General features: G+C 34.3%; 1 protein-coding gene across 1 annotated transcript; it reads left to right on the top strand.

The window, feature by feature from the left end:
• Positions 1-12498: 12498 nt before the first annotated feature.
• On the top strand, positions 12499-14982 carry LOC146905266 (GRAS family protein RAM1). The gene is made up of 2 exons (XM_085728416.1): positions 12499-13365; positions 13825-14982. Exons 1-2 carry the CDS (start codon positions 12499-12501, stop codon positions 14980-14982), a joined length of 2025 nt encoding a protein of 674 aa, XP_085584542.1.
• The last annotated feature ends 886 nt before the right edge of the window (positions 14983-15868 follow it).

The raw sequence follows: 15868 nt of genomic DNA, 5'->3' as shown, positions 1-15868 counted from the left end.
CTAACTTGAGTGTAGTATCGCGTGACGACTAAAACTCGAGACAACACTCGGTTTAGCTTCCGCACTACGTCCTAGAAAATGGCCATGGATGGGTTTGGTTATCTACGGTTCATAGCGTCATAGGACAATTAGGAGCAAAGTGCCTAAACGCGACAACACGCGCCGACAACATCACCCCCAAAATGCCTTAGCTATGTGGGATTGATCGCATAATCCAAAACACGAGGCAACCCCCGGAATGAATTGTCGATTATATCCCTCCTAAATCCTAAGTTTACTCAGTCCGGGTGCAGGACTTTTGATATTCTCACCCCACACGTTTTCAAGAATTTAAACATTTATTCACATAGGAAAGCAAGTAAAAGAAACAAGTAAAAAGAGCGCAAGCGTGGAAATAAAGACTAGGCGTAACTCTCGAATCTCCCCAGTGAAGTCGCCAGCTGTTTTATCTTGGTTTTCGGGTGTCAAACATTGATTACGTTTGAACCTTTTTAACGGGTGATATCTTATTTTTTCTTGGGAAGGGAAAAAGTAAGCAAAACCCTTGAGAATCGAGGTCCGGGAGTTGTTTTCGCTACGGGAAGGTGTTAGGCACCCATAACGACTATAGTATCCTATAGGAACCGTCTTTAACTTCTACGCGCGCGCTTTATTTTTAAATGCTATTTTGAAAGTGATATTTACACCTAAGAGTTTACTAAATGAAGAATTGGAGGGAAAAGAAAGTGTTTGAATTTTTATTTTATTTGAATTGAAGGAATTTTGTTCCTTGCCTACGTACCCGTTTAAGGGATAAAATCCACCGTAGTTCTCTTCCAAAAAATGTTTTTGTTTTTGTTGGTTGATTTTAAGTTTGAAAATGGGATTTTGAAGAATAGAAAGAGGCCTCAAGGGCATGAGATTTAGAAAAGGTGAGGTGGAATTAGTTATTTGCAAAATATGGTCTAAGTATGATTAAAATTCATTAAAATTTGATTAAGTATATAGAAAAGAAAATCAATGGGATTTTGATCCCAAGGTTTATTAAGAAAAATATTTGAGTGAAGTTGGTTCATATTTTTTGGAAAATTGATTTTTTCAAGTATAAAGCCTAAACATTCATCTAAACATACAATCCTAAACATACATCTAAACATGCATATTCTAGCTATATACCTAAAGTGAGGTGTGTGCATGTGTCGGTGCTTGTGTCGGTGTACATCATTAGAGTCCATTGTCCTTATTACATTATACCCTAGATACATTCTATGGTCTTGCAAGAAATTTAAAGGCATAAAGTAAAGAATATTACAAAATTCCTAAGTTTTACATTCTAAGTATTGGTGAAACTTAAAGTGCAAGAAATAAGATGGAGGAGGAGATGAGGTATGGAATGCTTATGAATGAAGGAAAACATGAGATGAAAGGGGTTAGTACCACAAAATGCAATGGGATAAAGAAATAAGGCAAGAAAGTGTTAAACAAAAGTGGTAAAATCAACAAGAATAAAGTGTTAAAATATACCAAAAGTTCACCATAACCCCTCAATATGCTCATGACCTATAATTCTCTCATCATGGCATTTTCAAGAGACTTTATTGCAGCCACAATGCGGTGATTATAGACACATATTCAAACCAAGTGTTATGACATACTTTTAGGCCTATTTTACACTTTATCTTTGCATAGAAATATTCACATAACTTGTAAAATAAGAAACTAATCACACATGTTCAAATGCAGCAAGAAACACTCACAAACAGTAGCCTAACTTTCACAAAGTCATATGGTATAGGTCACAAACACTTATCAAAAAAATTGGAACTAGAGTCAAGCACATTTCACAAAATTTTAACACAAAATACCACAAAATTGCAAGAAAACTACCACATTATTTTTTTTTACCAATTTTTAATATGTAAAGATTATCACAAAATACTACAAAACTATCAAGAAGCCTATATGAATTTTTTAGGGATCTTTAAAGGACTTTTAGACTTAAAATGTGCAAGAAAATTACTAGTTTTATCAAGAATAGTAAAAAAAATTGCTACACATATTTTTTCAGCACTTATTACGCAAGAATTATCAAGAAACAATCAAAAATCAACAAGAAAATCAATAGAAAATAGTTTGGGATTTTCACAAGAAATTTTGACACAACAATGGTGTAGGAAGCATTAAGCAGTGTTAAGATAGCAAAAATAGCACAAAAGACGAAAATCCAGCACAAAAAGGCCCAAACCCAAAGTTATTGACGGGTCTGGATCATCCAAACGCCTCAGAGGCGTTGGATTGATCCAACTCCTTCAGAAACCCTAGATCCAAAGGTTGAAAACGTAAGGCGCATGATAAGACACAGCAGGTACATGGCAACAACAGATCTCAAGCATACACGTCACTACCAGGCAAGGCGAACGGCCAAGATTGAAAGGCGAGAGATGAACCAAATGAACCGGTCTGGCTTGGACGAACCAAACGGTTCAACCTGCTTATAAAAGAGGAGTGACACCGGTTCACTTCATTTCTCCCTTTCAATTCTCTCTCTAACTTCTCTCGTTCTCTCTCTAAAGGCTCCTGAGCTCTGCAACTTGCAGGCCGGAGAAGACGATCGGAGTTCTCTCCGACGCGGTGGCTGGCGTTAGCGCCGCCACGCCGGAGCTGAAACTTCGTTGTTTCTTGAAAAATTTTACGTTATTAGGTCGTCTTCTTCGTCCTAAGTCCAGAAATGACGTTCGTTTTCCTCAAAACCTAGTAGATCGACGTAGATCTACATCTGAACATTACGGTTTCTGGCTCTTTGGAACTTCTTCAAGATTTTGATACGAAACCCTAACTTATTTCGTTTTCTACACTGATGATGAATCTACACTCTGATTATGAAAATGAACGGTGAATCTTCATGTTTTTTTCAGTTCAGGGTTTCGTTTTGAACTTTCGTTGCATCTTTTCGAAGCTTTCACTTCGATTCACCGTTTATTTCCAATTCTGAGCCTTCGATGATGATTTACAGTGAAGAGTGAGAAGGTTTTCTGAACATACCTGAAGGTTCGAGTGAGAAGACGAAGGAAGCCTTCGTAGATTCTCTCTGAGCTTTCTGGTAACTGCTTTGTTGTGGTTGAACTGGTGAAATTCCTCTTCCTCTTCTCTGATTCGAATCTTTCGATCTTTCTTCTTCTCTTCTCTCTCGAACTCTTTCTTGTGATCACCTTGTGGTTGGAATTGCAGGAAAAAGACGAAGATTCGATGATGATGATTCTCTAGGGAATCTCTGAGAATCTCTGAAATATGAAACGATTTTGTGAATTTGTTGTTGAATTTTGATCTGTTTGTGGCGAAACTGACACGAATTTGTGAAGAATTGAACTTGATTTGAGTTCAAGAAATTCGGTTAGGGTTTGAAAGGGGATGAACATTCATAGTGTTCATGTGGTTTTTGGAGTTTTCTGGTGTTTGATCTGTTTTTGATCAGAGAAAAAATTGGGAACGTGTTATTGGTGATTTTGCTGAGTTGTTAAAATCTGACTGGAATGGCAATGATTGGGGCCTTTTATAGGCTGCCAACTGTACTATTGGACCAATAGAAACTTGACACCTGGATTTGGACTCTAACTGATTCGGCCTTGCTGGATTTTTGACAAAAGGACCTTTGTGCAATTTTGAGAACTTCAAGGACTGACCTGCAAAAAATGTCAAGGACTAATCTGCAAATAAAAACTTAAAAACAATAAAATTTCGAAATAGACAAAAACTTAAAAATAAAACTTGAAATTAGAAAAAGGACTTGAATGCAATTTTTGGAAGTTTTGGACTTAAAAGAAAACTAAAAATAGAATTGGAATAAAAAATGGTAATTTGACTAAACGTAAAGTGGAACGATTAAAACTGACAAAACGGACTAAAATGAACCAATGGCTTAAATGAGGTACTTTAAAGTAACCTCTCTCTGCCAAAATTTCGTGTGAAATGACCAAAATGCCCCTGGGGCTAAAAATGACTCAGATGCAATCTTAAAAGGGGTTTTTAACAGAAAATTAAAGCAAACATTTATACAAGCAAATTAAAAGACTCAGAGACACTTTTAAAAGTTTAAACAGAGTTTTGACACATGAAAAGACTAAAATGACCCTAGGGGCTAAACCGACTCAAAATGACTTCAAATGCAACTTTTAAACTGGATTTTGTCATACAATTGAAATAAAGACTTATTCAAACCAAATGAAAAGACTCAAACAAATTTTTAAAAGACTGAAAGAAATTTTGCCATAGGAAATGACTAAAATACCCTTCCATGTAAATTTTGCAAGTAATATTGAAATAGGAAACAGAGAAAGATGCAATTGATCAGAGACAGTTCAAATGACTTAAAATACAAGAAAAGAGGAATGGAGCTAGTATTTTTAGGTCCAAAATTAGGGTATAACATTGCTTGATTATGATTGTATGATTCCCCTATCTATATTGCATCTGTCAAAAGTTCAAAGGAGGTAGTGTTTGCATGATTTTATAAGGGAAGTGTACGGCAGGAAAGATGCTTAGGTAGCCACAACTTCCAGAAACCTCAGCTTGTAAGGTAATGGCCTAAATTTATTTTTCAATTTTTACAAATATGAGTGTTTCCATGTAGATGCTATTTTTAGGATTTGCGATTTTTCTTTGTAATTGATTTGTCATATATTGTACTCACTAAGGCAAATTGCTTGTACCTTGAGCCTTTGTAGCCCACCTTTGTTTGTATTGAATTATCCTTTGTTTAAACCAAGTTGAGCCACTAGGATTTAGACCCCTTATTTCAGTGACTAACCACATTACAAGCCTAGAGACTTTAGGAATGTACCCAAAATTTTGTTGGAGTTAGGCATGTGTATGTGTGTTATTTTGAAAAGTTCAAGTTTGGGGTTGCTCTTGGAACTAGCAACACTCTAAGTTTGGCGTAGAGGTACTAGAAAATATGAGATCATTACGTACTAAAAAAAAGTGAAGAAAAAGCATTGATAAAACAAGCTGAATTGTATATTTTCAGCTAAAAATAATAATATAAAATGCTTAAAGACAAAAAGTGATCAGTTGTTTCATTCAGTAAAAATTCTCTCTAGTCCCCGGATTTAATTGAGATATGATATTGTGGTGCGTGGTGTGCTTTAGATCAGTAGGATGATGTCTAACTCTGTTGTTTTCTTAAACCTACTTTCCAAATAATCCCACCCCTGACCTAAGCCCCGTTATAACCTAAAAAGTCCTTAAAAATGTGTATATAATATTGACTTTGATTGATTCTTAGAAATTTTTCAAGTTTTGGTAATATAGTAGTCAACATGTTGGCTGAGCGAACCCTATTATATTTCAATATTGTTGCGAGAAGTTGTGGAATGGATGTGTTACCAAGCAAGTTAGCTCATCATTTGCTAACTAGGGAGATGAACTTTTGACAAGATCATTGGTGGAGTAAGTGTTATTTTAGTGTTATTTTTCATTTTAAGTTGGTTCCTTGAGGATAAGTAACGATGCAAGTTTGGGGTTGTGGTGACACTCTGTCATTACTAGTTTAGTAGACATTTTTCATGTAATTTTTAGGGTAATTCATCAAGATTATAAAGCTGAAAGCACAAAAAAATGAAGATTTCGGATTGCCAGCGAAAGTCTAATTTGAGCGCCAAATTCATGCACTCAGGCGCCGAATTTCAGCCACCAGAATAGCACTTTGATTCGTAAAAAATCGGGCCACGAATAGAAGAGTTTGGGCCCGATTTTGACAGATTGGGCACACATTTTGTGCAGCTTAAAGAGGTTTGGGCACCGAGTTTTATAGCTCGGGGGCCGATTTTCATAGGCTATATAATGAATAGTCCGTTTTCAGAATAAGGGTTCACGATTTTAGAGAGAAAAAGACATATTTTGGAGCGGAGGCTTTGCAGATCTGGTGGGCAACTATCAAAACTCATAGTCAATCATCCAATACTCGTATGAATCTTTACTTTTGCATTAGTTATCTTGTACTTTAGCTATGAGTAACTAATCTCTTTGTGGTTGAGACTTAGATGAATCTGATGTAATCTTATGGGAACATTGATTTGTTGAACTCCTTTGAATATCAATGAAAGTCTAATTTTAATTCATATTACCTTGTGTGGAATGCTTTTTGTATGTTCATTATATTGACTACTAACCCTAGAGTTTTTGAATATGCAAACTGATCTTAGAGATTGAATAACCACTAACCCTGGCTTTTGAACTCTGATCTAAGTAATATGTTTAACCTAAGTAATCAAGCTAGAGATAGATCATTTATTAGGTTATGACTAATGGATTAACGGGCTATTAAAACCTCCAAGGTTTTCGAATTCGCTTAAGAGATTAAAGGGTTGTCACTTGAGGGGAGAATTCTAGGTCAAGAGATTGGGTAGAGTTACTTTGTTAATCTGTCGTTGAATTAGATAATCATTGCTTGAATTAGGAGTGCAAATTACCATAGGAGAACTTCGGAGGATTCAAAAGTCTTAACCATACATCTCTCTAATTTTCTAAAACCAAACTTTTATTGTTTTTAATCCGTTTATTTTACAAATACCAATCCAACTGCCTAGGGCAACCTTGAATTTAATACATCCTTTTTGATAAAGAAATTGCCAAGTATAAGTTAACAACGGTCCTCGTGGATACGAATTTATTTATTACTTCGATAGTTTTGGTTCACTTGCCAAATATCTATCAGATGCAAATCAGCAAAACAAAACATCTTGAAGACTTGTGAAGATCTTGTGAAGACCATGAATGAAGATTCAAGAGGCGTCAGACAACATTACAAAGGGAATAATTTTGTTCCGAAGACTCAAGACATTTTATATGGAAGGAAACACCAAAAAGAAGAAGGAACATGCGTTTATGCGTAGGAAAGCAGCACCTATGTGCCTAGGGCATGAACCATGCACCCAGCCATGCGCCTGGGGTATGCTGGAAGCAAGTCAGAACTAGTTTTTCCTACTTCTAAGTGGAAAAAGCCCAATTTTCAAGCCCAAACCCAGGTGGAAACCAAGTCTATAAATACAATTCCTTACATTCATAATTTTTCATTCATGACGAAGTTGTTCAAGAGGAAGGAAAGCACTAGGAGCTTAAGGGAGGAGTCTCTCCTTACTCTATGTATCTAGGGTATGCTTTATTTCTTTTGTAATTTATATTTAGTTACCATGAGTAACTAAATCCCATTAAGGTATGGTTCTAAGATGAATCTCTATTTTATTTATTGGATTATTTAATTCATGTTATTTATTCATATAATTTATGAATCCTATTGAATTTTATTATGTGAATTATTTATTTCTTCTAAAGTGATACACCTTGAGAAAACGGTACTTAGGGAAGTGACATACCTAATATTGTTGAAAACCTACACCCGAATCAGGAAGTAGCTAAGATAACAGACCATGATAATTAGGGAAACCGTAGTGACTTCAGGAAATTAAACCAGCATGGTAACTTTATTCTTCTTTCATCTTTGGTAAGGTAAACGAGATAGGGCTGCATGTTTGGAGGACTACCGAGAGGGAGAATATGTAATATGAACTTATAAGATTCACTAGACAAGGGAACCTTTAGGACCATTGAGAATGATTTAAATTAAGGAACCCTAATTTAAATCATTCTTTCAATTACCTCTGCGAGAGTAAAAACCCCACATACCTCTACACGCAAAGGTGCATCTCCCTACAAGATTGACGACCCTAAGCATTAACCTGTGTAAAAACTCCGGTGTAATTAGGTTGCAACTCGACAGCCAGAGAGGAATAAACCATGACCTCTAAGAGTAAGGCCCCACACGTACAAACCCGTGTGATCAGTAAGTAGGTGCAACTCAACAGCTGGTAGGAAATAAAATCCCACGAACTCATCACTTAAATATAAGATGTAAAATCAATATATGAATAATGCTTGACCATTAATTGATTCCAACAAATGAATAGAGGGAATTCAAATAATCCTAACCGCCGCTAATATTCTGCAATCAAAACAAGTTACTCCTAAACTCTTGCTCCATGCAAACAGACTAATTTGCAATCCCCCCTTTATCTCTTATTTTATTGTTTTTATTTATTGCTTTATTGTTACCAGATAAGTAATGTGAATTGCCAAGTTTGAACGATAATCTCTGTGAATACGATATCATACTTACACGTTATTATTTGATAATCGATTTGGTACACTTACCTAAATCCGACCATCACCGATCAACATCAAACATTTAGAGATCAAACAAACATGTATACATACATACATACTCCACATTTAAGCACATATAATTTAGTTAGTAAGTATTCTTACCTAGAAGCGTTTTGATACACAAAGCAACTTCAAGCTACTTGAGTAAGAATTAGTTTGAAATTCACATAGCAGTCTTGGCAATTTGTGATTGTTAAATGGAAGTGTAATTTTAATGAAGAGTTGTATAGTTAATTATGATTTTAAACAAGGCTTATAAATTTTGCCTTGATACACCAATAAAATTTGTTTTCTTCCATCAATGATTTCATTGTGTTTTGTTAATTTGATGAATACAATACCAACTTAACACCTTTGCTTTTTTGGTTCTAATACTAACTTGACAATTTAATTGAGGTAATGACTAATCTGATTCTAAAACTTCATTTTGCATAGAGAGAAATTTGTTAGTACATTTATTAAAATTTTAGTAAGCTACAGAATTCAGTGTATACACTTTTTTAACAAGTGTGTACCAAGAAATTTAGATTATTACTGCTTTCATTCTATTAGTTTCTCGCACGTCCTATTCGGATTCTAAAATCCAAAATACCGTTTGGATACTATAATTTGAACTTTATAGAATGCATGAGAAATCAATAGTGGTAAAAAAGAAATCAGAAATTTATACTACTTTACATCTAATATGTTTTAAAAAGACAAATTTTCGGCTAGCCCAATATAAGTATACTGTTAGACTGCCATAATTTAAATAAAGTCATCCTAAATTTACGCACGTAAAGTAGATATGTTAGGTTTTAAACCCAGGTCATTACGTCTAACCTAACTATTTCAACATTTTTACCAATTGAGTTAGGACTTATGAGAATTAGATTTTATAAAATGAAGGGTTAGCACCAACATTGCTATAAAGATATTTTGAGAAGTGTAAAAGAATATTTAAAAAGTGTAGGAGTATATTCATCATCATCATGCGACTTTTATATTTATATTGTATTTGAAGGAGAAATTCATAACTAAAAATTCTTGACACATTGAGATAAATAGATGCCGCCGAAGAAAGGAAAATGGTTTGGACAAGCACTTCATTCCTTTGGGAAATCCAAAGGTGTAAGGGCGGCCCACCGACGACGTTGTTTATGTCCCTTTTCTTGTCCTTTTTACCACCTTTCATTTTCTCTTTTATATTCTTTATTCTTCCTTGATTTATCCAAGAAATTGTCAACACGATACCCTTTAATATTATTTCGTTGTGTGCGACTAAAAAAATAATACAATTCTAAATTCTACTCCCTCCATTTTAAAATGGGGTCGTTTAAGATTTTTACACATAAATTAAAAAATATATTGATGATGTCAAAAGACACGGCGATTTAACTAAACTAACGTTACTTATTATCGGGGTAATGCTTTAGAAGTAATGTATATTTAAAATTTTTTTTTTGGTAGTGGCCGGGGTTTGATCCCCGGATCTTGCATATTTTATGCATTGTTCCAACAAACTGAGCTAAGTTCACGATGACATATTCAATTAATTAGAGAGTACAATGGAAGATAAAATTATAATTTAACATTGAAAAGATAAGTGATATTCATTTTTTTAAAAAAGGGACTACTATTTTATGGACTTTGTTATTTTATCATGGTTATGATGCAATGATGAACTCATAGATAAACCTACTAAACTAGATATTTTATAGTCAATAAAGGTTGGTAAAGAGTTTGTCTATATCTATCAAAGACGTGAGTTCAACTTCAATTATCAGTGTGAAAATTTTACTGATGGATAATCTGTAAGTGCATTTATATATGTTATTGAGCTTTGATGTGTGTTCCAACCCTGATGAATTTCGAAATCCAATTCACATAAACTTTTTTTATTAAAAAAAGTTTAAATTATTTGTTTTTTACCAAAAAAATTATTTGTTTATAACAGTAATAAGAAAAGGATTTTTTAATAAGGCATACTCTTATTTGTTTACACAACAGTTACGCTACAAACAACCTAGTAATAATAAAAAAAAAATAGAAGTAACATTACACAACAATCTGTAAGCAACATAAAGGTACCTTCAAAACAAGTAGTCGAAATCAAAGAAAATATAATGCACTTTCATCCACCAATATGTTAGAAGCTTAACCCTTTCAGCAAGAGCCATAAGCTGGTCCATCTTATTATGGAAAATCATGTTGTTGCGATCTTTCCAAATAATAAATAAAACCGCAATCCAAATAATGGTAAACACCGTCCTACAATTTCTAGAGAAACCTCCAAGACCTGCAAAGTGATTTGAATGAGAAATAACATCACCTTGGAAAAATGTAGCAATACCTAGCCATTCCAAAATCAAGAGCCAAAGACGACCGTAGTAATCACATTTAAAGAACAGTGATCTCTTTCGTCCATGCCACTACAAAGAGCCGAGCAAAAAGTTTGGAAGGCTTCAAGCACTCGTCTCCTACACAAGTTATCCTTGGTAGCTAATCTAAAAAAAACCTCAAGACTAAACGAGTTAAATCTTTACAAGTAAAGTTTGTATATAGTAAGCAAAATTTAAACACATATCTAGGTGCAAATTTTTTCTTATTCTCTTACATTATTTTAAATATGATGCTCAACTCATATATTTATTCCTAAAAAATTAATTTAATTTTGATCTTTGCTGCTTATATTAAGCTCTAGTAATATTTCGTTCATGTTGAATTAGTTTAAAATATATCAATTGAAATCAATTTTGTTGAGATTAAAATCAACATAATTCACATATTATAATGAAAATATAAACTAAATATTATAGAGACTAAAACCAAAATAATTAGGAAGAAAATTAAATGTCTTATTTTCATGGATTAAAACTAATAATTCTTTTTACAAAATCCTTTTTTAAAACAAAAAAAATAATATTGGGGAAGAGTAAATTTTAGGCTAAAACATTCACCCCTTAAGTTTGCAAAAGTAGCGATTTTGGTCCCCTTTTAAAAAAAATGGCAAAAGTGACCCCATGTTTGGGGAAATATTCTCTTTTGACCGTCTAACATAAGGGAAATATGCTTTTTGGCCCCTTATTTTTACAAAAAGCTACGATTATGACCCCTTTTTTTGGGACATGTGGTGTCTTCTCAGCAAGTTTGGAACAAAAGGGGTCGAAATTGCTATTTTTTTTAATAGGGGGCCAAAATCATAACTTTTTAAAAGTTAAGATGTCAAAAATACAGTTAAGCCTATATTTTATAAATAATTGTGACACTAATTGTCATATTACAACTGTGAAGTAGGATTCAAACTCTTTTCTTGAAAGCTATAAAGTTATGCTCTAACCATTAAACTGATACCTCTTAAAATAAAAATTAAAAGTTAAAACAGACATAAAAGATATATAATTTGGAAGACATCAAAGTTTGTATCAAAGATTTTTAATATTTAAAATATAATATCATCATCATTTCCCTTGAATACTGGAGAGTTACAAAAAATATAAAATATTTTTCATGTTACAGTTGTACCGTTATTATTTAGGTGCAAGTTCCACTTGATTCCAAACAACCTATTTGCCTGTATAATAGCTCAGAATATTATTTCCGAGAAACACTTGTGTGGACCAGGACCAAGAATTTTGGTTTGGTCACACACACAAGATTTTCTCCTTCTCTCTCTTCTCTTCTCTCTTCTACATTTTCTCTCTCTTCTCTTTTCTCTCTCTTCTCTCTTCTCTCTTTGTGTGTGACCAAACCAAAATTTTTGGTCTTGGTCCACACAAGATTTTCTGTTTACAGGTGATTTTTTTTTTTAACCAACAAATTCAATTATGCCTATAATTGCAAAGAAGGAACCTTGTAAATTGATGGGCCGGCCCAAGTAAAGTGGGGTCTACTCATACAGTTTTTGTCCTCTTTTATAAACAGTTAAAACAGGTTTATAAATGACAAAAAATAGGCCTCTGAAAATCCAGCACACTCTCTTAACACTACATGAAATGAGATAATCAAAAACAAACTTCCAATCACACTCTTGGAATTAAGTGTTGTCTCTTCCTCCCATATTTTTCTCATAAAATTTGTACTCATTTACATTCCATCTAAATAAAAAGGGAGAAAACATAGACATTGCTCTTTCCATAAACCAACCATAGTCCACAAGACTAGTATATCCTAAGAGCCTAAGTGAAAATTTCTTCACTTGCTTAGAATTTTAGATTCAAAAGAACCAAAAGCATTTTCACATAATAATAGCTTATCTTATTTAATTTTTTTCTATTGAGAGTGAGCAAAGAAATTTAACAAATAAAATAGGGAGGGAAAAAAATGATGAATTCACTTTGTGGAAGCTCAAATTCTCTCAAAGAAAAATGTCTTCAACCCAATTCTTCAAATCAAACAAATACACACTCAAAGAAAAATGCCACAAATTCTTGTGGTGATTTAGAGCAAATTAATGTTCTAACTCCACAAAGCCTAAACTTACCATCTCTCAAATTTGACTTAGATGGTGATGTGGAAGTCCAATCACCAGATAGTTCAATGTGGGAAGCATTTTTCAATGACCATTTAGATAATGATTTCATGATATCATCACCAATTAGAAACATTAACCCTAATTCACCACAAGCTTCTACTTACAATAATTGTAACTATAACTATGCTCAAGGCATGCAAATTCAAAGCCTATCAGGTTGTTCACCACCTCGTTTTGCATCACAAATTGGTTCATTAAATAGTAATAACCAACAAAAAGGGAAAGGACTTAGTCCACTTCATAGAGTATTTAATTCACCAAATAATCAATATATGCAACATGTTGAGAATCTTTCATTGCCAGCTATTGAAGAGTTCTTGGAAGATTTTCAAGGTGATGTTGATCACTTTTCATCAACAAAGGTTTCTTCTGAATGTTTTGACATGGAAACTCCAATATCAACAATTTTGGATAGTTTAACAATGCAAAATTCTTCAAGCTATTGTGGTTCAGTTAATGAAGAATCTACTATTTTGCATGGTGGTAATTCTTCTTCTCAACTTTCTCAAGAGAGTGATATGTATCATCAAATGGGATCTATGGCTAGTGCTTCTCTTTCACAAGCTTTACAACAAGAAAGGTACCAAGAGAAACATCAAAAGATGCAAGCTCAACAACAGAGTCTAACAGTTCCTATTCCAATTGGAATTGAGCAGGTAATAAAATCTTTCCTTTGTCTTTTTTCACCTAAAATCTTAATTAATTCAAAGTTCAAGTTTTTTTATCCCCTCCCTAACTGAATAAATTAACATAATCAATAAACAAACTACTATTTATTATCAATTTTTCTAATTCAACTTGACTGTCTAAAGTCATGATTGATGCGGCAATGAAAACTATATTATAAGACGTACATCAAAAAAGAGTTCACAAGATCATGCATAACAATGGTGTGTCCTCAATGTCTATGGTCGTTAGATTTACGATATTGGTTATGTAATCCATAAAGGAATAGTGGCGCAGCTTATTGCTCGCTTGCCTTCCATTTCTGTATTAAATATTTAATACTTGATGTACATCTGAATGATCATGATCTAGACAAATATATTTGAAGCAATTTACAAGATTTCTTTTTATGATTTCTGAATTAAAAGCTATATATCTAATATATGTAGGAACAAGACAGTGGACTTCAACTAGTGCACTTACTTCTAGCATGTGCTGAAGCAGTGGCAAAAGGTGAATACATGCTAGCAAGAAGGTACCTACACCAGCTCAATAAAGTAGTAACACCACTAGGTGACTCCATGCAAAGAGTAGCTTCATGTTTCACAGAATCTCTAAGTGCAAGACTGGCTGCAACCCTAACAACCAAGTCATCATCAACCAAAAAGTTAACACCATCATCGTTATCATCGTCATCCTCTTCATCATGTTTATCTACCTTCCCATCAAACCCTATGGAAGTCCTCAAGATCTACCAAATTGTCTACCAAGCTTGCCCTTACATAAAATTTGCACACTTTACCGCTAACCAAGCCATTTTCGAGGCGTTTGAGGCAGAAGAACGTGTCCATGTCATCGACCTTGATATCCTTCAAGGCTACCAATGGCCTGCATTCATGCAGGCATTGGCTGCACGGCCCGGCGGTGCTCCGTTCCTTAGGATCACTGGAGTTGGGCCGTGCATCGAATCGGTTAGGGAAACCGGACGATGCTTAACAGAGTTAGCTCATTCTCTTCGTATCCCCTTCGAGTTCCACCCTGTTGGAGAACAACTTGAGGATCTAAAACCGCACATGTTTAACCGCCGTGTAGGCGAGGCTTTGGCGGTTAACACCGTTAACCGTCTCCACCGTGTTCCTGGCAATCATCTCGGGAACCTGTTATCCATGATAAGAGACCAAGCACCAAACATAGTGACACTTGTGGAGCAAGAAGCAAGCCATAACGGGCCGTACTTTTTGGGCCGATTTCTCGAGGCTTTGCATTACTACTCGGCAATTTTCGACTCTTTGGACGCTACTTTTCCTGTGGAGTCAGCACCAAGGGCTAAGGTAGAGCAGTATATATTTGCACCGGAGATTCGGAACATCGTGGCATGTGAAGGTGAGGAGAGGATAGAGAGACATGAGAGGTTGGAGAAATGGAGGAAGATAATGGAAGGGAAAGGGTTCAAAGGAGTGCCTCTAAGTCCTAATGCAGTGACTCAATCAAGGATATTATTGGGTTTGTATTCATGTGATGGTTACAGGTTAACTGAGGATAAAGGTTGTTTGTTGCTTGGGTGGCAAGACAGAGCCATTATCGCTGCTTCTGCATGGCGATGCTGAAAATTAGTTTCATATCTTTTAATTTATTTGTATTATGTATTTGATAATTATATATCTTGTTGCTTATATATATGTTGTTTAATTTTATTATATGTCTTAAATTATATTATTATTTGTTTAATTTATGAAAAATTGTAGAAAATGAAATCCAGATTGATGCAAAAAGTGCAACAAATTTATTTGTCAATAGATTGATTTGGTTCTGATTAATTAGCAAAATATATAAATCCTCAATTTAGTCACTAATCAATTTTTGGGTCATGTTAACCAGTTCCCCTGGGGCACTAGTTAAGAAAATCATAAAGTGAAAGTTTTAATTTAAAAAAAACACTTTATTGACTTTTAAGGGATTGAAAACACAATTCCCAATGCAATACATTACTATATTTGTTTGTTAACTAGTGCCCCGGGGGCGCTGGTTAACATTACCCTATAGTGAATGTTGGCCAATTCATTTTCCTTAGATATTATCCAAACTTTGTTTTTATCTTGATTGTTTGTTATTATTTATCGAACACCACATTAATTCTTTCAAACCATATGGCGAATATGTCAAAACCAAATAGGGTTTTCCTCTAACATTTTTATCCACTATCCGATCACAATATGGTGGAAATCATGATAAAAAAAAGGAAGTGTTGTAGTAGCATATCTGAGAGCAACTCCTAAGTCAGCACAACCTTCTTGAAGTCTCAAAGTGCATGTAATGTAGTTTCAGGTAATATATTACATAGAGGATACAAATTGGAGGATGCACAATCTATGGAGTATACACTTTCACAAGATTATACGCAGATCAAGTACAAAATTCTCCATTAGAAGTGAATTCTACAAAATGAAATTATTTTCCCCGACCTCAACTTTGAGGCATCGTACTGGTGATTTC

This window comes from Medicago sativa, chromosome 7 (genome assembly GCF_051527215.1).
Source record: "Medicago sativa cultivar Bolivia chromosome 7, Bolivia_mono, whole genome shotgun sequence".
Lineage (NCBI taxonomy): Eukaryota > Viridiplantae > Streptophyta > Magnoliopsida > Fabales > Fabaceae > Medicago > Medicago sativa.
Note: the sequence above shows the minus strand (reverse complement) of the source record. Positions and strands in the feature narration are given on the sequence as shown.

Excerpts from the sequence above, each read along its gene's own strand:
- LOC146905266 (XM_085728416.1), top strand. The coding sequence starts at position 12,499 with ATGATGAATTCACTTTGTGGAAGCTCAAATTCTCTCAAAGAAAAATGT. Across the intron at positions 13,366-13,824 it reads TTCCAATTGGAATTGAGCAG|GAACAAGACAGTGGACTTCA; the intron begins GTAATAAAATCT and ends TAATATATGTAG.